This window comes from Pungitius pungitius, chromosome 5 (assembly GCF_949316345.1).
Source record: "Pungitius pungitius chromosome 5, fPunPun2.1, whole genome shotgun sequence".
NCBI lineage: Eukaryota > Metazoa > Chordata > Actinopteri > Perciformes > Gasterosteidae > Pungitius > Pungitius pungitius.
In genome coordinates, this window is record NC_084904.1 from 1,881,473 (window position 1) to 1,898,253 (window position 16,781).

The 16,781-nt window shown below is 44.7% G+C and overlaps 1 protein-coding gene across 2 annotated transcripts; it reads left to right on the forward strand.

The window, feature by feature from the left end:
- Window positions 1-3,048: 3,048 nt before the first annotated feature.
- mapk4 (mitogen-activated protein kinase 4) lies at window positions 3,049-15,800 on the forward strand. 2 transcript variants are annotated; one of them, XM_037482912.2, is made up of 9 exons: window positions 3,049-3,353; window positions 4,592-5,871; window positions 6,308-6,483; window positions 10,240-10,384; window positions 11,345-11,427; window positions 11,686-11,764; window positions 12,026-12,245; window positions 12,346-12,514; window positions 12,666-15,800. In XM_037482912.2, exons 2-9 carry the CDS (start codon window positions 5,373-5,375, stop codon window positions 13,599-13,601), a joined length of 2,307 nt encoding a protein of 768 aa, XP_037338809.2. In that variant the 5' UTR covers window positions 3,049-3,353; window positions 4,592-5,372; the 3' UTR covers window positions 13,602-15,800. The 2 variants fall into 2 exon arrangements, with proteins under 2 accessions (XP_037338809.2, XP_037338810.2); XM_037482913.2 differs by having other exon boundaries at window positions 3,050-3,353; window positions 10,318-10,384; window positions 12,666-15,798.
- Window positions 15,801-16,781: the final 981 nt, after the last annotated feature.

The following is a 16,781-nucleotide window of genomic DNA, read 5'->3' on the forward strand; positions in this document are numbered from 1 at the left end:
TGTTTGAGGAGTTTATGTCACATCATGATATTATTTTTTTGACTTGCAGTCTTTATAAGTGGTCATACTATTATGTGACATTCTGAAATAAGCAGTTGTCGTGTTTTTTGGATTTTCCTATTTTATTTTTCCAAAAGCAGTATCCTGTAACACGGAAGCAGTGTTTCAGAGCGTCACACGCAATGTGTCCCCGAGTGGTTATCTCTCTTCTTACCTCTTGACTATACTGATAAAGAGGCCCTTCGTGCAGTTTACATAAGATATGAGTGTTCATTTAAATGAGCCTCGTCAGGGTTCAGAAAAAAAAAATCCATAAGAAAACAAACTCCTATCTATGCTAATTATTGTCCTAAATCATCATCATCTGGTTCAATGATGATGTTGACGAGGCTGTGGATTCAACTGGATTAAACCATTTAGTTAAAAATCCAGTCCTTCCTCATTTGCATTTATGATTCATTCAAACCAGCTATGTGTGCACTTTATCATCTGCCTGTTTTCCATCCCTAACCCTTGTAATGTATGAAATGCCATTAGCATGAATGCTGTTGCGTGCGTTGTGGCAGTAACAATGGAAGTCCTGCAGGTGGTGTTAAAGAACTTTCCAGAGCTCTGACTGTAAAGTTAAAAACTCTCATATTTTCCTATAAGACAACTCTATACATAAAGGACTTATTTTTGTACACTTGGGGACAAAAACAAATGCAGGATATCAATGGTGCACTTATTATTTGCATATGTTTCACAACTTGACAAACCACTCAATTATTTAATCTGCAAAGCTATCTAGGAGGTGTGCGTGCGCGCTGTATTAATGACCCCCACTGAGGTCGCTGTAAACGACCCCGTCTCGGCGTGTGTCCCTCTCATATCTCTCTGCCGCATATCTTGTTCACTGCATATCGTTGCTGTGTTGACATCTAGACGGGCCCGTGCTCTTCAGAGAGGACTCTTGTGGCACACGTGGGACAAGATAATCTGGTCAACTCCCCACTTCCTCAAGCTGTCTGTTGCGCCTGTCTGTCTTTCGCTCTCGTGTCTGTACATTGCTGTGTGTGTGCTCACCGTTTCACTTTTCATGGATCTGTCTCTGCCTTGTTTTGTCCTTTTTGGATCCTTAGCTCCCACCAAGACCACCCATCGCTTTGTTTCAATCCCTCTCTCTGTAGCATGTGAAGTGTTAGCCCCTGATATCAGCTGGTGCAGCAATTTTCAACAAAAAAGGATGATACTGCTCTTTTTCAGTACTGCTCAACATCGTGGATAATATTAATGAGTCTGAGCCAAAACTACATTTAAAAAAAAAAGTATTATTAATTTATGTTGCTTTCTTTATATGGACCAGTAAGCTAAATGCTTACCATGAAAGACAGAGGTTAGTTTCTCTGTTGGGGTGGTAAGCCAAGCCTTTGAGGGACAGCTCATACAACTTGCTGAGTTCTCCACCCTTAAGTTAAAGGGGTGTTCCAGGGATTTAGTCTTGGACCTTTATAAAGTTGGAGGACCCTTCCTCCTATATGAGCCCATCCCGTATACCGGGCTGGTAACGCTGGCTTTCTGTTAAAATGCAAGGTCATAATCCAACTCTGAAATATCAATGATGACATAATACGGTTTATGTTTTGCATATAAAACGGGCCTAACCTACTTGTAGCAAATAAAATGGATTTCACATTCAAAATAAATGGAGCTTATATCTGATTTTTAGCGCTTCAAATAAACCACTGTGAGATTTCCATTACTGTTTTAAAGCAATTATTGTGTTCGGCCTTCAATGTCGGTCTCCTTAAAGGTGAAAACAAAAAGCTGCAAGGTGGTGAACTGACTGGGGTAAGAGCTCCTTGTGCATATGATGTTCCATTGAAGCCTTTTGCTTTTTCCCCTGTGAGCTACCAACGAAAGCACACAGATGTGGCCCTGTCTCATTCTCTGTCTCCTGTTTGGACCGTCACATCTCCGGAATAACATTCATCGTGCACAAAGCGAGCAGACTGAGCCAGATGTTGTCACGTGGAAATTTCAGCCCAGTCTCTAATTTATTTATTTCCTTTCCTACTTAGACAGGGATCTGTTGGAGGGGGGTAATCTGAGGAGGACACGTACACAATACTGCTGCTCACATGAACTTCTCTGTTACAGTCTTACATCCTTTACGGCCTGACTTCTCTTGATGTCTCTTTGTGTGTTATTGGCCTGACTCTCATGAGAACCTTGTGAAAAGCCATTGAGGATTGAAACAGGGTCACAACCTGCTAGGGACATAATGCAAATATGAAAAAAAGGAAGGGCCAACACAATGGTCGATTTTCACAGGGGTTTTTTAGTTAGAAATTACAAACTGGGAACACTTTATTGAAGTGAATCGCACACAGAGATGCACTAATGTGCCCTATTGATCAGGGGCCGGTTAAGAGGTGCTGACTGAGCAGTCAGCAGGCAGTCAATGGTTATATGAAACTGATGATAAAAGGTGTTCGGAGAAAGCGTGAGTCACTGCAACCTCAAGTGGTGCTCGAGCATGCAGCCGGCAACAAAAGGTCATGCAGTTTCACAAAAGACATTATTTTTGTATGTTCTCTTGGTTGTAATACAAAAAGTGCCACATTCATTGTCAGTGTAAAAGCATATCATCTCTACTTTCACACAAGTTACTTTATAGACTCATATCCCTTGTACTTTTTGAACACACCTGTATCTCTCATTGGGGCTCCTTTCACATGTGGGGGGGGGGCATCCTTACCTTACATTCTCTATGTGTGCACAACAGATTCCTCTCTGGCTTTCTTGCTTGGGGGGGGATCCCAACATTGCACATGCCTGTCAGGTGGCAGATATGACTATTGATCAATCCATGATAATCCATCCAGAAGGACTTTCCTTAACAACAGTTACAATAAGCCCCCCTGACTCGTATGTCTCAGTGCATTATTTCCATCGCTGTATCCGGAGACATTAAAAGTAAGGGGAAGGGTGCTCGTGCTCGAGCGTGGGATCAGGATCGGTAATGAATCATTCACGATGCGGCGTGCGTGTGTGCGCGCGCCTGTGCGTGTGGAGCCACAGTATCGGGGTGATCCCGCTCTCCTCCCTTCCTCACATCACTCCCTTGACAGTTGCCCACAATAACCGGCGGTGTTGCAGCATCCGACTGATCTCAGAGAGAGAGGGAGAGAGAGAGAGGGGGAGAGAGAGAGAGAGAGAGAGAGAGAGAGAGAGAGAGAGAGAGAGGAAGAGAGAGAGGGGGATGTGCGACCGTGTTTGACTTTATTCGCTCCCGAGGACGCGTTTCGCTCTTCTCTCTTCCCCCCGGATCTCGGTCTCCGGACGGCGGGCTGCGGCTGCGTGATGCTCCGGTGAGTCGCTCCTGGCGGTCGCTGTTGCCATCGTTCTGTCTTGTTCCTCTTGTTATTCCGCACAGAACATGTATGCTGTACTGACTTGGAGAAGACACGGTGGAGCCTGGTGGGAGAGGGAGAAGAAGCACGGGTCTGTTTGTCGTCGGTGCACTTTTATTTTTCTTGAAGGATATGGGGCTTCATGATGGAATAGGTGCACTTCCTCGTTGTGTTGGAGGGGCGTCAGTGGAGTGTATTTAGACACACAAAGGCAGCGTGAAGCATGAAGCCAGTGTGCAGGGAGGACCTTAAAAACAGCTCCAAAGCCTGTTGGGAAGAAAACTCAATTTAAAAAAAGGACATAGAAGAGAGTGAGGAACACAGAAGCATTTGCACAGAGCCAGAGTCGAAAAGGATGGACCCTTCTCTGTCCCCACAATTGTCTCTGTGTAGGAGACAGTTTAATTTGTCAACCTTAACATTAATTTAAGGGTCAACTTAATCTAATTTGGTATTTCTAAATAAATTGAAAAGGGGCTTACCAATTGCAAATGAATGCATTTTGCTGCACTGCATGGAGGAGCACATTATTTCTTATTTGTAGCACGTATTCTACTTGCATTCCCTGACGAAATAGTGGAAAAAAATGCACTGAGTGAACACTAAACACCGTCTCCAGTGGTTATGCATTATAGATCAAGAGAACCCAGTGCTTGCGCCTCCCACCCAGCAGCCAACAGACACACACTCACACTGCTGCAGCCTCCGCCAGTCAGTCCGGAGGACGTTAAGATGGACACGGAGTGTGCCTAGAAGTATTTTAAACGCTGTGAAAACCAGTCACTGAGAGCACATCCCCCTGTTTCTAGAAAGGCCGAGAGGTAGACAGTTTGTTTTATGGATTGTTTGAGGTCTTACAGTCTAGGTATGTGTTGGTTTTCCTCCACTTTAATTCTCTTTCAAAGGGTCCAAATAGAACTAAAATGACAGATTAGATGAATTATTTTAATCACACAAAAGTAATGTTTTGTAATATAAATGGAAAAATGAAACAAGAAAAGTGCTGTTACACCCCTCCATCCGGTCAAAGTGTGCTTGAAAATGTCGGAAGCATTATGTAGTTGTTATTTTAATCATCATTAATTCAACTAGGATACGCAATGGTGACTCTCCTGCAACGGACTCTGTTTTGTTGCTGTTCAACTTCATCTTCATCCCATCTCAAGTTCATCCCAGTTTCCTCTCTTCCTCTCCAGAAGAACCAGTGACTAATAGCAGCACCTCTGCACGGTGACCACCAACTGATGCTGGGATCCCTACATGAATGAGAAGGGTCATTCTCAGGGAGGCCGATGACCACGGGCGTTTGAACACATGCGCACACGGAGAGGACCACATTCCGCTGTCCCAACTGTGGATCTCACGCTGAATGAACTTGGCTGGTATCATGGAAGAAGAGGATGAATCACATAACACCCGGCTCCTTACTGCTGCCTCAGCATGGAAGGCTTTGACTGGTCAATGGGGATTACAGATTTATAACTAACACAGAGGAGAGAGGAGAGCAGAGCCGCTGCCTGCTGCTGTCATATGACACACATCCACACATGTAAGAGCAGGGCCAGCCACAAAAAGGCATGTTTCTATGGATACCCCTGCCCTGGGTAACCTGAGATGAGAGGTGCATTGCTACAGCAGACTACACTTTATCAAATAACAGAGAGATACCACCGTGTGTCGAGAGGAAAATGTTTAAGGAAAAACCTTTTTTGTTGTTGTAACTTTACAGTCGTTGCACTAAGCACCCCAAATGCTGTCATGTGATTCCCAGTGGATTCTCAGCTTGCTCCATGAAAGGCTGAGGAATCTACCCGCGCCCACAAAGGACAGGAAGACGATGCACAGAGACGCTACCTGGGCTCGAAGGAAATAGCTTATTTTTTTAAAAACGTACTTGCTATATTTAGTTCAGCTGGAAATAATCTGCCCTAAATCTGAATAAACAAAGCCATCGAGAGAAAATGTATTCTTTAGTGGATGCTGTGGAATCACCAGATGTGTGTGACAGCGTTCGACAACAACAAAGCACGTTTGATCTACACATTGTGGGGATCCGTCGAGCTTGAGGTACCTGGTCCGTCCCCAACCCTTTCACACCGAGCCATCATGGCCAGCAGACAGGACAGCGCCGTCTTCCTTCACGGCTTTGACCTGGGCGGTCACTTTGTTGACCTTCGACCCCTCGGCACCGGTGTCACCGGCGTGGTTCTCTCCGCCGTTGACCGGCGCACCGGGCGGCGCGTGGCGATCAAAAAGCTGGCCATGCGGGACGCGGTGACGGCGAAACACGCCCTGCGCGAGGTCAAGATCACCCGCCGGCTGCGCCACGAAAACGTGGTGAGTGTCCACGAGGTCTTGGCGCCGCACGGAGAGCCGCTCCCCGGCGACCCCAGCCAGCTGAGTGCCCTGTACATCGTCCAGGAGTGCATGGAGACAGACCTGGCTCGCCTGCTGGAACAAGGGCCGCTGACCACAGGTCAGATCACTGCTATAAAGAAACACGCAGTATTTATTTGATATTTAGACATTTATGTTACTAATCTATTTACTCTACAGGATGGCGATGCAAATGTGAATTTGCACCGTGAATTAGTGGATTTTATGGCTGTCCTGTTGAAAAACGCTTACTGAAATAGTCACTATTCACACATTTGAAAAACACATCACAATTTTGCCCAGAATGTGTTGATTTATTCATTCAGCTCGTTCGTAAACGTGCTTGGTGAGTAACGGAAGGACACCTGTACAAATCCTCTTTTTGAGCCATTACAGTTTTGCAAAAATCCATAGGTCGCTTTTTCCCCCCCCCCCCTCATTCACGTTGTCCCACAAACTGCTTAGAACGAGTATCGTTCTGGTGATGAGAGAATGGAAGTGCTGCAGGGTGTCCTGACGTTTCTGTCCTCAAACAGGTCACGCCACTCTGCTGTTCTACCAGCTGCTGAGGGGACTGAAGTTCATCCACTCGGCTAACGTCCTGCACAGAGATCTGAAGCCTGCCAACATATTCGTCAACACAGATCAACTGCTACTCAAGGTTGGAGACTTCGGCCTGGCCAGGATAGTCGACCCGCATTATTCTCATAAGGTAAGAGGGGAAGGAAACCTTGCGCTCAATCACATACTCACACACGCTGAAGGAATGATTTTAGAGTTCTAGGCACTTGTACAAACATGTCCGTTCTTAAGCTAAATACTCTTTGATTCTTTGGATCACGTAAATGAGCCAAATGTTCCTTTGACCAGAGAATAAATCATTACTGTGATCATTATTCTCTTTAAGCTCCTGATCTCCTAACAAGTTTTAAATTAATTTCATTTAATCCAGTCTTCAGAGGACAAGCATAAAATATTTCTGTCCATGTGACGTTGCCGGCATTGTGTTGCTTTGGTACCTTATTATACTTGTCTTGCAAAAATCAATATTCAAGCTAGGACATTTTCAATGTTATCAGGGCAGAGATACTAACTCAGATAGCAGTGCAAAAGTCCTTCTCATTGTGTAGCAGTGGCAACACTGTAGGATTGGAAACTATTGGCCAAATAATCAACCTATAGAAAATCAGTAAGTTTGCACATATGTTTTGTCCACATATCAAGTGACACATGGAATAATTGATAATAATTGATCACCCGGCGTCCTCTCGGGTGACATCTAACGCACAATCAGATTCTGATTCCAAGAATACAGTCAGTACAAAATCTCAAACTATAAACCGAAACGTGTTTTAGACCTTTTAGAAGGATTATACATGTTGCGATTACTGTACAGCTAAGCGTCTTTTTTCCATCACCGGTATCTCCGATTACACCCCGTGTCTGATGTTGACCGACCGTACTTTCACACAAACCCTGCTGTCACAGTAACATCTTCTTCACAAACCGGGTTTCAGCTGATGCGATCATCAAAAATCAACATGATTACACTAGTCTATTGTACGGAAGGCTTCAGAGAGATTCTCTATTGTGGGCAGGATATGTGTGTGCGGGTTAGTGCGTTTTGGGGAGTGGGGGGGGGGGTTGTTTACATGAAAAGGAGCTCTTGCGAAAGGCGGTCTTTGTCTGTCAGCTTGGAACACGGGACTGGGGACCAGCTGGATACATGCACAGGAGGTGTCTGGATGGGTGGGGGCTGTGGGGGCAGGGAGGCCCGAGAACAGACGAGGACCCAGGGTGAGAAATATATAGTCATGCAAGGGTGAAAGGAGGGAAGGTGGAGGGTTGAAGGCCTGAGAAAGAAGGAGGGTGAGGGACAAAGGCAGCTTGTCTCTCTCAGGAACACAAGGTTTAATTCTCACTCTGTTCCCCTGGGATTGTGTGTGTGTGTGTGTGTGTGTGCGTGCATATTTTGCTCTCATATTGTGCACCTACAGAAACTGCTCCCTTTTGCAGAGAACACAATGTTCAGACCGCCACACTGTTGCGAGATAGCCGTGTCAGAGCTAAGGACGGAGACATGGATGAATAAGAAAGTAGTGAGTGCTACAATTACATTTTAAAATGTGTCCATCCCGTGCATATGTGCATCATTCACTTGAAGCTATTGATGAGTGCCGCACCTTTCTCTCTTGTCTGGTGCCGCGCTATCGTCTTCTTTCCTTTGAGACGTCAGCCTCAAAGCTTTGATAAAAGGGATGCATTAATAAGCAATAAGAGTGGAGGCTGAGCACCACATTCTAATTTTAAACTGCTGACATGGTTTGAATTGTTCTGCGTTGGACCTTCAAATGAGTTAGGAGGCTGCCCCCCAGCTGACGAGTCCATAAGACGTCAGTTTGTCATTGTTCATCAGCGTTAAAGATTGTATTACCGGAGTGTGTGTATGACGATGGGTGTGTAATATGATGCTGGCCCATTTGTGATGCAGTGTTGACACCAAAGCAGATGTCTGCAGTGAATGTGCCAGCATCCTCTCTGTCTCATTTAATAATGCAGAACCAAAAGGAATGTGATAAGGAACGTGGGCAGTATTGACTTCAACTGCGATGGGAAGTTCACAAGATAACGTACATTTTCATTTTGGGCCACTGAACAAGATTATTTGTTTCTTTTTTTTTTTAATGTCTAATCTAAACTAATTAACTGAATTTAAGTATTGGTTTATTACTCATGTTATCGGTGCTGTTGAGGTGGAGTGAGGCTGTTTGGCGAGCCGTCACGATGTGCCTCTCACAGGCAAACATTTACCCGGACAAAAAGAGATGACTGACAGGTTGAGAGGAAAGAAGGAAGGGAAACAGAGGCGTGTTTGTGAGGTCGGTTTCTGTCAGCGGCAGCAGGAACTCACACTACGTGTGCCTCAACGACTAGTGCTGAGGCAGCGGCCCGGAAATTATTCATGACCCGGATGAAGGATGAAAAGGAGAGAAAAGGGGGGAAAGGGGAAAGAGTTTTGGAATGAATTATTATGGAGGCAAGTGTGGGACGGAGAAGGGAGTAGGTGTAAACAAGTAGGTGTAAATTAGCTTGAGCTGTATCTGACAAGAAGTGAGAGAGAGAGAGAGAGAGAGAGGGATGAAACAGGTGAGAAAGGAGGTGAAGCGAAGTGGGGAGGAAAAATCTCAGCGATGGAAGGAAGTGTGACGAGAAGAAAGAAGAGGACAAGTAGCAGAGACGGTCACAGCTGAAGGTGACACAGAAAAAACACGCCAAGGCAGTTTGGGAGGAAAGGAAAGGAGAGAAGAAAGAGAACAAGCATTTTATAATAGGAAATAGCTGAAGTATTTGGACCCGGAAAACCTGGTATCACATCATTTTCTATCCCTAAAACAGCCCTAAATACGTTTCTCTTTCTCTCTTCAATGCAGTATCCAAAGCAGTTTTATGATTATCACCAAACTATTACAATGTCGTCCTTCTGACGCAAAAACACGGTAACCCGTTGACAAGACAGTGTCCACCGAATGAGGGGAGAGCTCCGGTGTAGAGGCTCGTCAGCAAAGAGGCGGAAGACAAGGTCGGTGCGTGTTGGTCAGAGCGTCATTGAGCACTCAGCATCCTTTTCTGCTCTGTCATCTGCTGGCACACCGTCGGGCATCGGGGAGGGGGGGGGGGGGGGGGGGGGGTGGGGGGCAGTAACTACGGCTCACTGCAGGGCTCGATTGGAGGGAGCAAAGCAAAGAGTAGAAAAGGAGGATTCGGGGGAGGTGGTCCCAGAGGGAGCCAATGGAAGGAGAATGGCAGGACCCGAAGTTCAACTCCTTTGCTTTGACGTGTTGTTTGAGTGAGGCGGTGTAAACCGAGGAGGGCGCGGGACAATGCAAAGAGCTGCTTGGACACGTTTGCTTTTGCAAATGGCTAAAAGTGATGTTCAAGAGGGAACATCGGCGTTGGTGGCAAACTGGTGAAAGCGGAATGATTAATATGACCAACAGGAGAATACGACTTGTAGACAGATCGGGTCTATTTGTGAATACATCCGCCTGCGCTCAGTCCGTGCAGAAAGTGAACTTTTAGTTTAGTAAAAGGCACAAGGGAGTGTTGTTGCAGCAGACCTGATGAAACGTCTTTTTTGTTGTTTTCAAACACATTTACTTGAAATGTGTGTATACACCGATTTCTTTCACATATTTCCAAAGTCCTGTCTACTACATTTGTCCAGCTTTGTTGCCCCTGTCCTATTCTTCTCCACGATGCAGATTTCTTGCTACATGTATATACACTCGTACCATAAATCCGTTTCTGATTCTCATTCTTGCACTCTTACAAAACACACTGTCCGTCAAGTGCATGCTAAATGGTAAGAACTACGAACAAAGCCCGCCTGCCGCATGCTCGTCACTGAGGTACCGTAACCATCGTTCACCTATTTTTCTCTAACTCGAACCCTTGCCTCCCTCTCCAGGGCTACCTGTCTGAGGGTCTGGTAACTAAGTGGTATTGTTCTCCCCGTCTGCTCCTGTCCCCAAACAACTATACCAAGGCTATCGACATGTGGGCTGCTGGCTGCATACTGGCTGAGATGCTCACTGGACGCATGCTATTTGCAGGTACCTCCCACTGTTTGTGGACTTGACGTTGTGCAGGAAGGTCATGAATTTGCTCAGCATTTATTTGATGGAGCAGTGAAATATGATTGCTTTATTATTGTCAGCAGAAACATCTGATTACCAAAAGTGCCGCGTGGTCTTTTTCTACCATCTTAGCAATGATAAAACACTGACGTAAATAAGATTTGGGAACATATAGTAACACAATCAGACACTAACACATCCTGTGAGTCTTTTGATAACATATACAGAAGAACATAAGTTCTAGGAAAAAACACACATCATTCCCTTTACTTCTTCGCCTGCCTAACAACGATGATAGAGGAATTCTCGCTGTTTGAAGCTCATAGTGCTCGTAGTGCTTCCTCACAGGCCTTATTTGACCTCCGACCGCCCTCTACACCACAGGAGAGATGGTGCCATGGACTCAGTGGCGTCATCTGTTCCTTGTGTTCCACAGATGGATCGGTGGAGATGTTTGCTTTGCTGTTCACTTAACCATCACTTAACTGCCCCAGTTTCTTTTGTTTACTAAAGGGGAAGAAAATACCTTTCTTTAAAATCCACTACCACTGTTTGAATGTCGCTAAGTGGCGAGTGTGTGATGCAGTATTATGAATGCATGCTATAGCACCACCTACTGGTTACTATTAAAAATATTTAAAGGGCATATCTTCACTCTGTCAAATGGGTGTAAATTGACGCTGTGCTCAGATTTTTGCTCCTTGACAGGTTGTAGGGTGTGACTAGAAAGAATGTGAGAATTTCACACCTGTTTTAGTCTGATTAAAGGGAATAAAATATTTTAATGGCTGTTATATTGGATCGTAGAGTGGTGGTTTCTAGATACAGTTTAAGTTGAAAACCATTGAAATATGATGAAATGTTTTTGTCTTTTTGCTTGTGTAACTGGTCATCTTCTCTCTGCTTGGCTCTGATTGGCCGGTTCCCTTCCCCCAGGAGGTCATGAGCTGGAGCAGATGCAGCTAATTCTGGACACAGTGCCGGTGTTGAGAGAAGAGGACAGAGAGGACCTGCTACAGGTGACGCCCGCTTGGCCTGTGTCTGCAAACTGATCGACTAAATACGGAACGGGTCGTCGTTGTCATGTCATGTTTGCATCTACAGACAAGGTTAAATGTACACTCAAGTAGTCCATCATGGAGTGTGTTTTGCTTTCTACTGGAATATCCCAAGTATACTTAAGGTTCCTGTCGTAGAGTGTCTTCAAATGTACAAAAAGAAACAACCAAAGCGGAATTGTTTACGTATTTCAACCTCACTGTCATCCATTTCCCCAGGTGATGCCTTCATATGTCAGTCATGGATGGAGAGTGAAGAAACCCTTTTCTGAATTGCTGCCTGAATTGAATGCTCAAGGTGAGCTGAGTGAACTGAGTAGTGGTAAGAAGAGTGATTCAAGCAGTATGAAATAGAACAGGCACCATTCAGAGTGAAAAGATACTGAAGACAGCTGCTTCTCTGAGCTGTGAAGGATGAAGAGATGATAGAGGAGACTAATTCAGCCCAGAGGGAAGATGGTGCATTTAAAAAAAGAAAGAAGTTCACGCTTCATGGACAGTAGCGATCATTCCCGCTTCTCTTTCCTCCCTCACTGGTCCCTTGTTCTTTTCCTCTCAGCCGTGGATTTCCTTGAGCGCATCCTGACCTTTAACCCCATGGATCGGCTGACAGCCGAAGCGGCGCTATCCCACCCGTTCCTCCGGGAGTACTCCTGCCCAGATGACGAACCCACCTCATCGCATCCGTTCCGCATCGAGGATGAACTGGAGGAAAGCCTGGTCACCGGGCGGAGCCTCAGCGACAGCAACAGTCAGGCCTCCAGCGTCCGTTGGGAGAGGTGTCCATTGTTGTAGTTTTGCAGTGAGACACAATAAACGACATCCCGATTCAAAGTTCTCGCAGATCAATACGAGTGCTTCATTTCTGCCCGCTTGCAGGTACAAGAACAGCTTGTCGACAGACGTGTCCTGGCAGCTGTCAATAGAGAGGTGTCGCTGCATGCCCACTGGCCTCGTGACGTCGGACCTGGGAGACACCACGGAGGAGGAAGAGGAGGTGCAGAGAGATCCCCGGGCCGGTACCACCTCACTGTCAGAGGAGGCGCAGGTTGGATAAACTTTGTAATCCCCCCCCCCCCCCCCCCCCCCCCCTCCCCCCTCCCCAGACCGATTGATCGATGTAACCATTTTCAACATGAAACACGTCGTCCTTCCCTTTTCTAGCACCTTCTCCATCCCCACTTCTCATCTCATTGTAGGTCGACCCGCGCAAGTATTCCCACAGCTGCTCTGCTGAACGCTTCCTGGGAAACTCTCACTCCTCCCTGGAACGGGCCTGTGGTTTGGCTCACGGGGAACTGGACTGTGGGCGCTCCTGCGACTACAAAGTGGGCTCCCCCTCGTATCTGGATAAAATTGCGTGGAGGGAGGGCAAGCCTCAGCACTACTCGGAGCCTAAGCTGATCCTGGATCTGTCCCATTGGAAGCGCAACACCAGCCGCCTCCCAGTCCCCGCCGAGCCCGGTGAGGAAGAGACAAGAGAGGAGGAAGTAGAAGAGGAGGAGGAAGAGGGAGGGACAGGGGATTTATTCCAGGAGATCTCTCGCTGGGTTGAGAGCACCCAGTCCCGCCTGCACTCGCCCAGTCCCAGTCCTTCTTTGGAGCCGCGCTTACCCTCCTGCTTCACCTCCTCTCCACCTCTCCCCATCTCCCCGACAGACCTCCCGGCTCCGGTCTTCCGCTACGCGCAGGTTGTGCGACGAGCGTCAGACGAAGACAGTGAACGCAGGCTGAGTCCACTCCGACCGGCCGCGTCTCCCTGTGACTCCCTTCCCTCGCTTCTGCCCTCATCTCCCACCTTTCCGCTTCCTCCTCGGTCACCTCAAACAGCGTCTCCCCCCGTCTCGCCACTTTGTCCTTCTCCAGAACCCCTCTCCTCTACTTGCGCCGTTGCCCTGCCAGTGAACGACGACTCCTCGGAATCACTCCCTGTCCAGCAAAGAGAGCGTCTGTTCGACCTGGATGTTTTCATCTCGCGAGCACTGAAACTGTGCCGGCAGAATAAGGAGAAAGCAGAGGGGAAGAGAGGAAGGGATGGAGGATGGAGAGAAGAGGGCCAACAGCCAAATATCAATCGCAAGGTGCCCAGGCTTCCGGAGCACAGGACTCCTCCACCGCAGACTCCCAACTCTTGATGTTGAATTTCAACTGCAGCATCACCACTGTGCATCTTCTGAATGGGTAGTACTTCCAAATGCTCGGAGTGCTTTAGGGGTTGGATACGGTTGAATGTGCTGCTTAAACATCAGAACTTAGTGTTAGCAGTCTTTTTTTGTTACTTTTGCAATGACACGCCACATGCTGTGTCTGAGAAATGGCTCCAAACCCAACAATCCTGTAGCCTTATAAAGAAGTGCTCCCATGCAATATGAGGTTCAGAAAGCATTTGGATTGAATATCATCAATGATGCTGTTTGTTCTAAATACAAACATTTACAAATCCTTTTACAATCAATGATCATGGTATTGTGATTTGCGTTCATTTGGCAAGTCGAAGGTGTCAGACCACATGACCTGATAGCTTCTTATTTTGTGACACAAACATCAGCTTATCTGAACTTGTTTGTAAAGGCTATTTTGGAGTGCATAACAAATTGTAATAGCATCTTAGTTTGTTTGAGGTTTGCGTCCCTTGCTGTGTGTCAGTTAGTCAGGTATCATTTTGAAATATCAGACAGTCTTCCAATTGTGACGTTCAGCGGTCAATGGTAATGACACGGAAAATGCTTTCAACTAATATCTCTGAATGTATAAACCAAGAACAAAGTGAAATATACTGCCCGGTGAACTGTAAGGATTTTATCTGTTGCTATTTTAACAGTCTTTTTACAACAGCGACGGGCGTTGTAAACTTGTATAAAACTGTTTAATTTCCCAAATATTTCCCAGAGGATTCATGCTATTGTGTTTTAGTACTTTTTGCTGAATGTTAGAATACTGTTTCTGTTTATTTGGAGTTGTATATTGTTACAATGTGGAATATCGTACAATAGTACTTCATTTCATATCCTGTAATCATCATCTGCTTTACACTTTACACGTGAAAATATGCTACAGTAGAGTCAGATTTATGACTACTTTGCTCACTTAAATGTTATCAAATGTTTATTAGTCACAACAGAAAAAGATGAAGTAGATGCTCCACAAGCTCTTTAGGAAATTAATTTTACTCAAAACTCAATGCTGCCTGGTTACCATATTAATATATGGTAAAGGAAATAACCAAAACCTGTATTTTTACATAGTTTTCTATCAGCGTGGAAGACAGTGGACTCCCAGCATGGTATTGATTTGAACATGTGATGTCTACCCTTCAATCAGGTAAAAGATACAGTCAGTTTTGAGCAGATGTACGCTGTAAAGGCTTGTGCCTTGTATTCTCTCAGTCAAGTCCATCTGACATGCACTTCACTCCTCACACTAAGAACTGATGGCAAGGATTTGGAAACAACATGAAAAACTGAAAAAGATTCATCGATAACTGCAGCAGTGCCAAAAAGAAAAACTGTGTCCCATATTATTTTGCCTTGAAGAAATAGGCTTCCACCAGCCCCGGTTTCACGGTTTGACATGTGCGTGTAAGCAGTCCAAGTCCAGTGGAAGGGACTCATGTTGATCTCAAACCGTTGACTCCATGCATATTTGCACTGTCGATTGATAACAATACAAACTATAGCAAAGCCAGGTATATTCTTTCGGTTCCCAACAGACATGAAGCACATTAAAGTCACCTGCACATCCAGAGTTTTTCCCAAGCACCAACTGAAACTTTTTCAAAAATAATTATTTCTTTCGATAATGTCTTTAGATTAAATAATCTCTAAGGTACTGACCATACTTGAGCTGGTGTGCTGGACTAACTGATAAAAGTGTTAAAGTTAGGATCCATGGCGTTTCTTTATCTATAGGAATGGATAAAAGATGAACCACTGGGTAGATTTGTCTTTTTTTAGTTGTACAGTTTACTCTGCAGGTAACCTAAGCCAGCAATAACATCATTGACAAACAACACAAGCGTAATGCACGTGGTGATTTTCTTTAAGTGTGTGAAGCAATGTATAAAATGTGCCTCAGTCTCCCTCAATGCTTCCAGCTTGCTGAATGTAATCCTCTCCCCTCTGCATGGCTTTCCAAAAAAAATTAAATAACGTACACTTTTGTTCTCATTACAGGTCACTTCTTTTGATTAGTATTTATTTAGGCTCTTATCTATTTTGTACTAGTGGGGTCCATTAACCTTTTACTTGAGAAAAGCTTTGAGGTTCTTTGCTCAATATTGATTGATACTATGTCTGTTTGTTTGTGTTTTTGTTGAATAATCAATAAAACATTACTACAATTATTTGGCCTCACATTTTCTATTGCTTTCGTTAGTTGCCAATTTAGATGAAAAAGATATTTCTGAATCCACATAGTCAAGGATATTTAGTTTTGGTTAATCTAGATATTATATTTTTGCTTTAGATACTAGACCACAGAGTTTGAAGCCAAAGCTAATTTGTAATGCCATTAAACAATGGCCTACACACAACACAACACAACACTGTTTAAACTTCAGTTTGAAATGAGCCATGACACAATATCACTTAAAGGACCTTTTCAAAACACAGATATATGCCTATTTTGCACAAACAAAACAAATAAAAATACACCATTAATACGGTCTTGAGGGGAAAAAAGATGAATTTGAGATTGGATACTAAAAGAAGTGAATTTGTCATTCCAATCCAAATTATATTTCATTACATTTCAACCATAGAATACATACTACTGACTTTTTTTTCTCTCAGGAAGATTGTAGTGGCCATTTGTCCATAAACTTAAACAAAACAAATAATAACAAACTTCTCAAATGGCCACTTGAGGCTAGGTCATGGTTAGGCTTTACGCAGGTTCAGAGGTACCAAAGCAAAGTGCTGTCCATACCAAGATTGAGTTTAAGGAGGTTTATTCACACACATAAGTAAGCTCACAGACATTCCTGCTGCCTCTCTCACGCTGGTAAAAAACCATATGCCCTCCTAGCCTGAAGCACCTCCCACCTTGACCTACTTTATGCAAATGAACATAACACCATGTGACCAATAAACGACAATACAAGTAAAGCATAAATACAAAATAAACCAAATTAACCTTAGCAAGAAAATAAATGAATAAATGAAGCTATAAATTAACTCAAGCCCAAAATAAACAAAAATAACAATATAGCTCCAACAACCCAGCCCCTAATTGTGACGGTACTTTACCCACAATTAACCTTTATCAAAAAAGGAGCTATTCTCTAATTGTAGCTTAAGCATTAAACTGAAATCTTC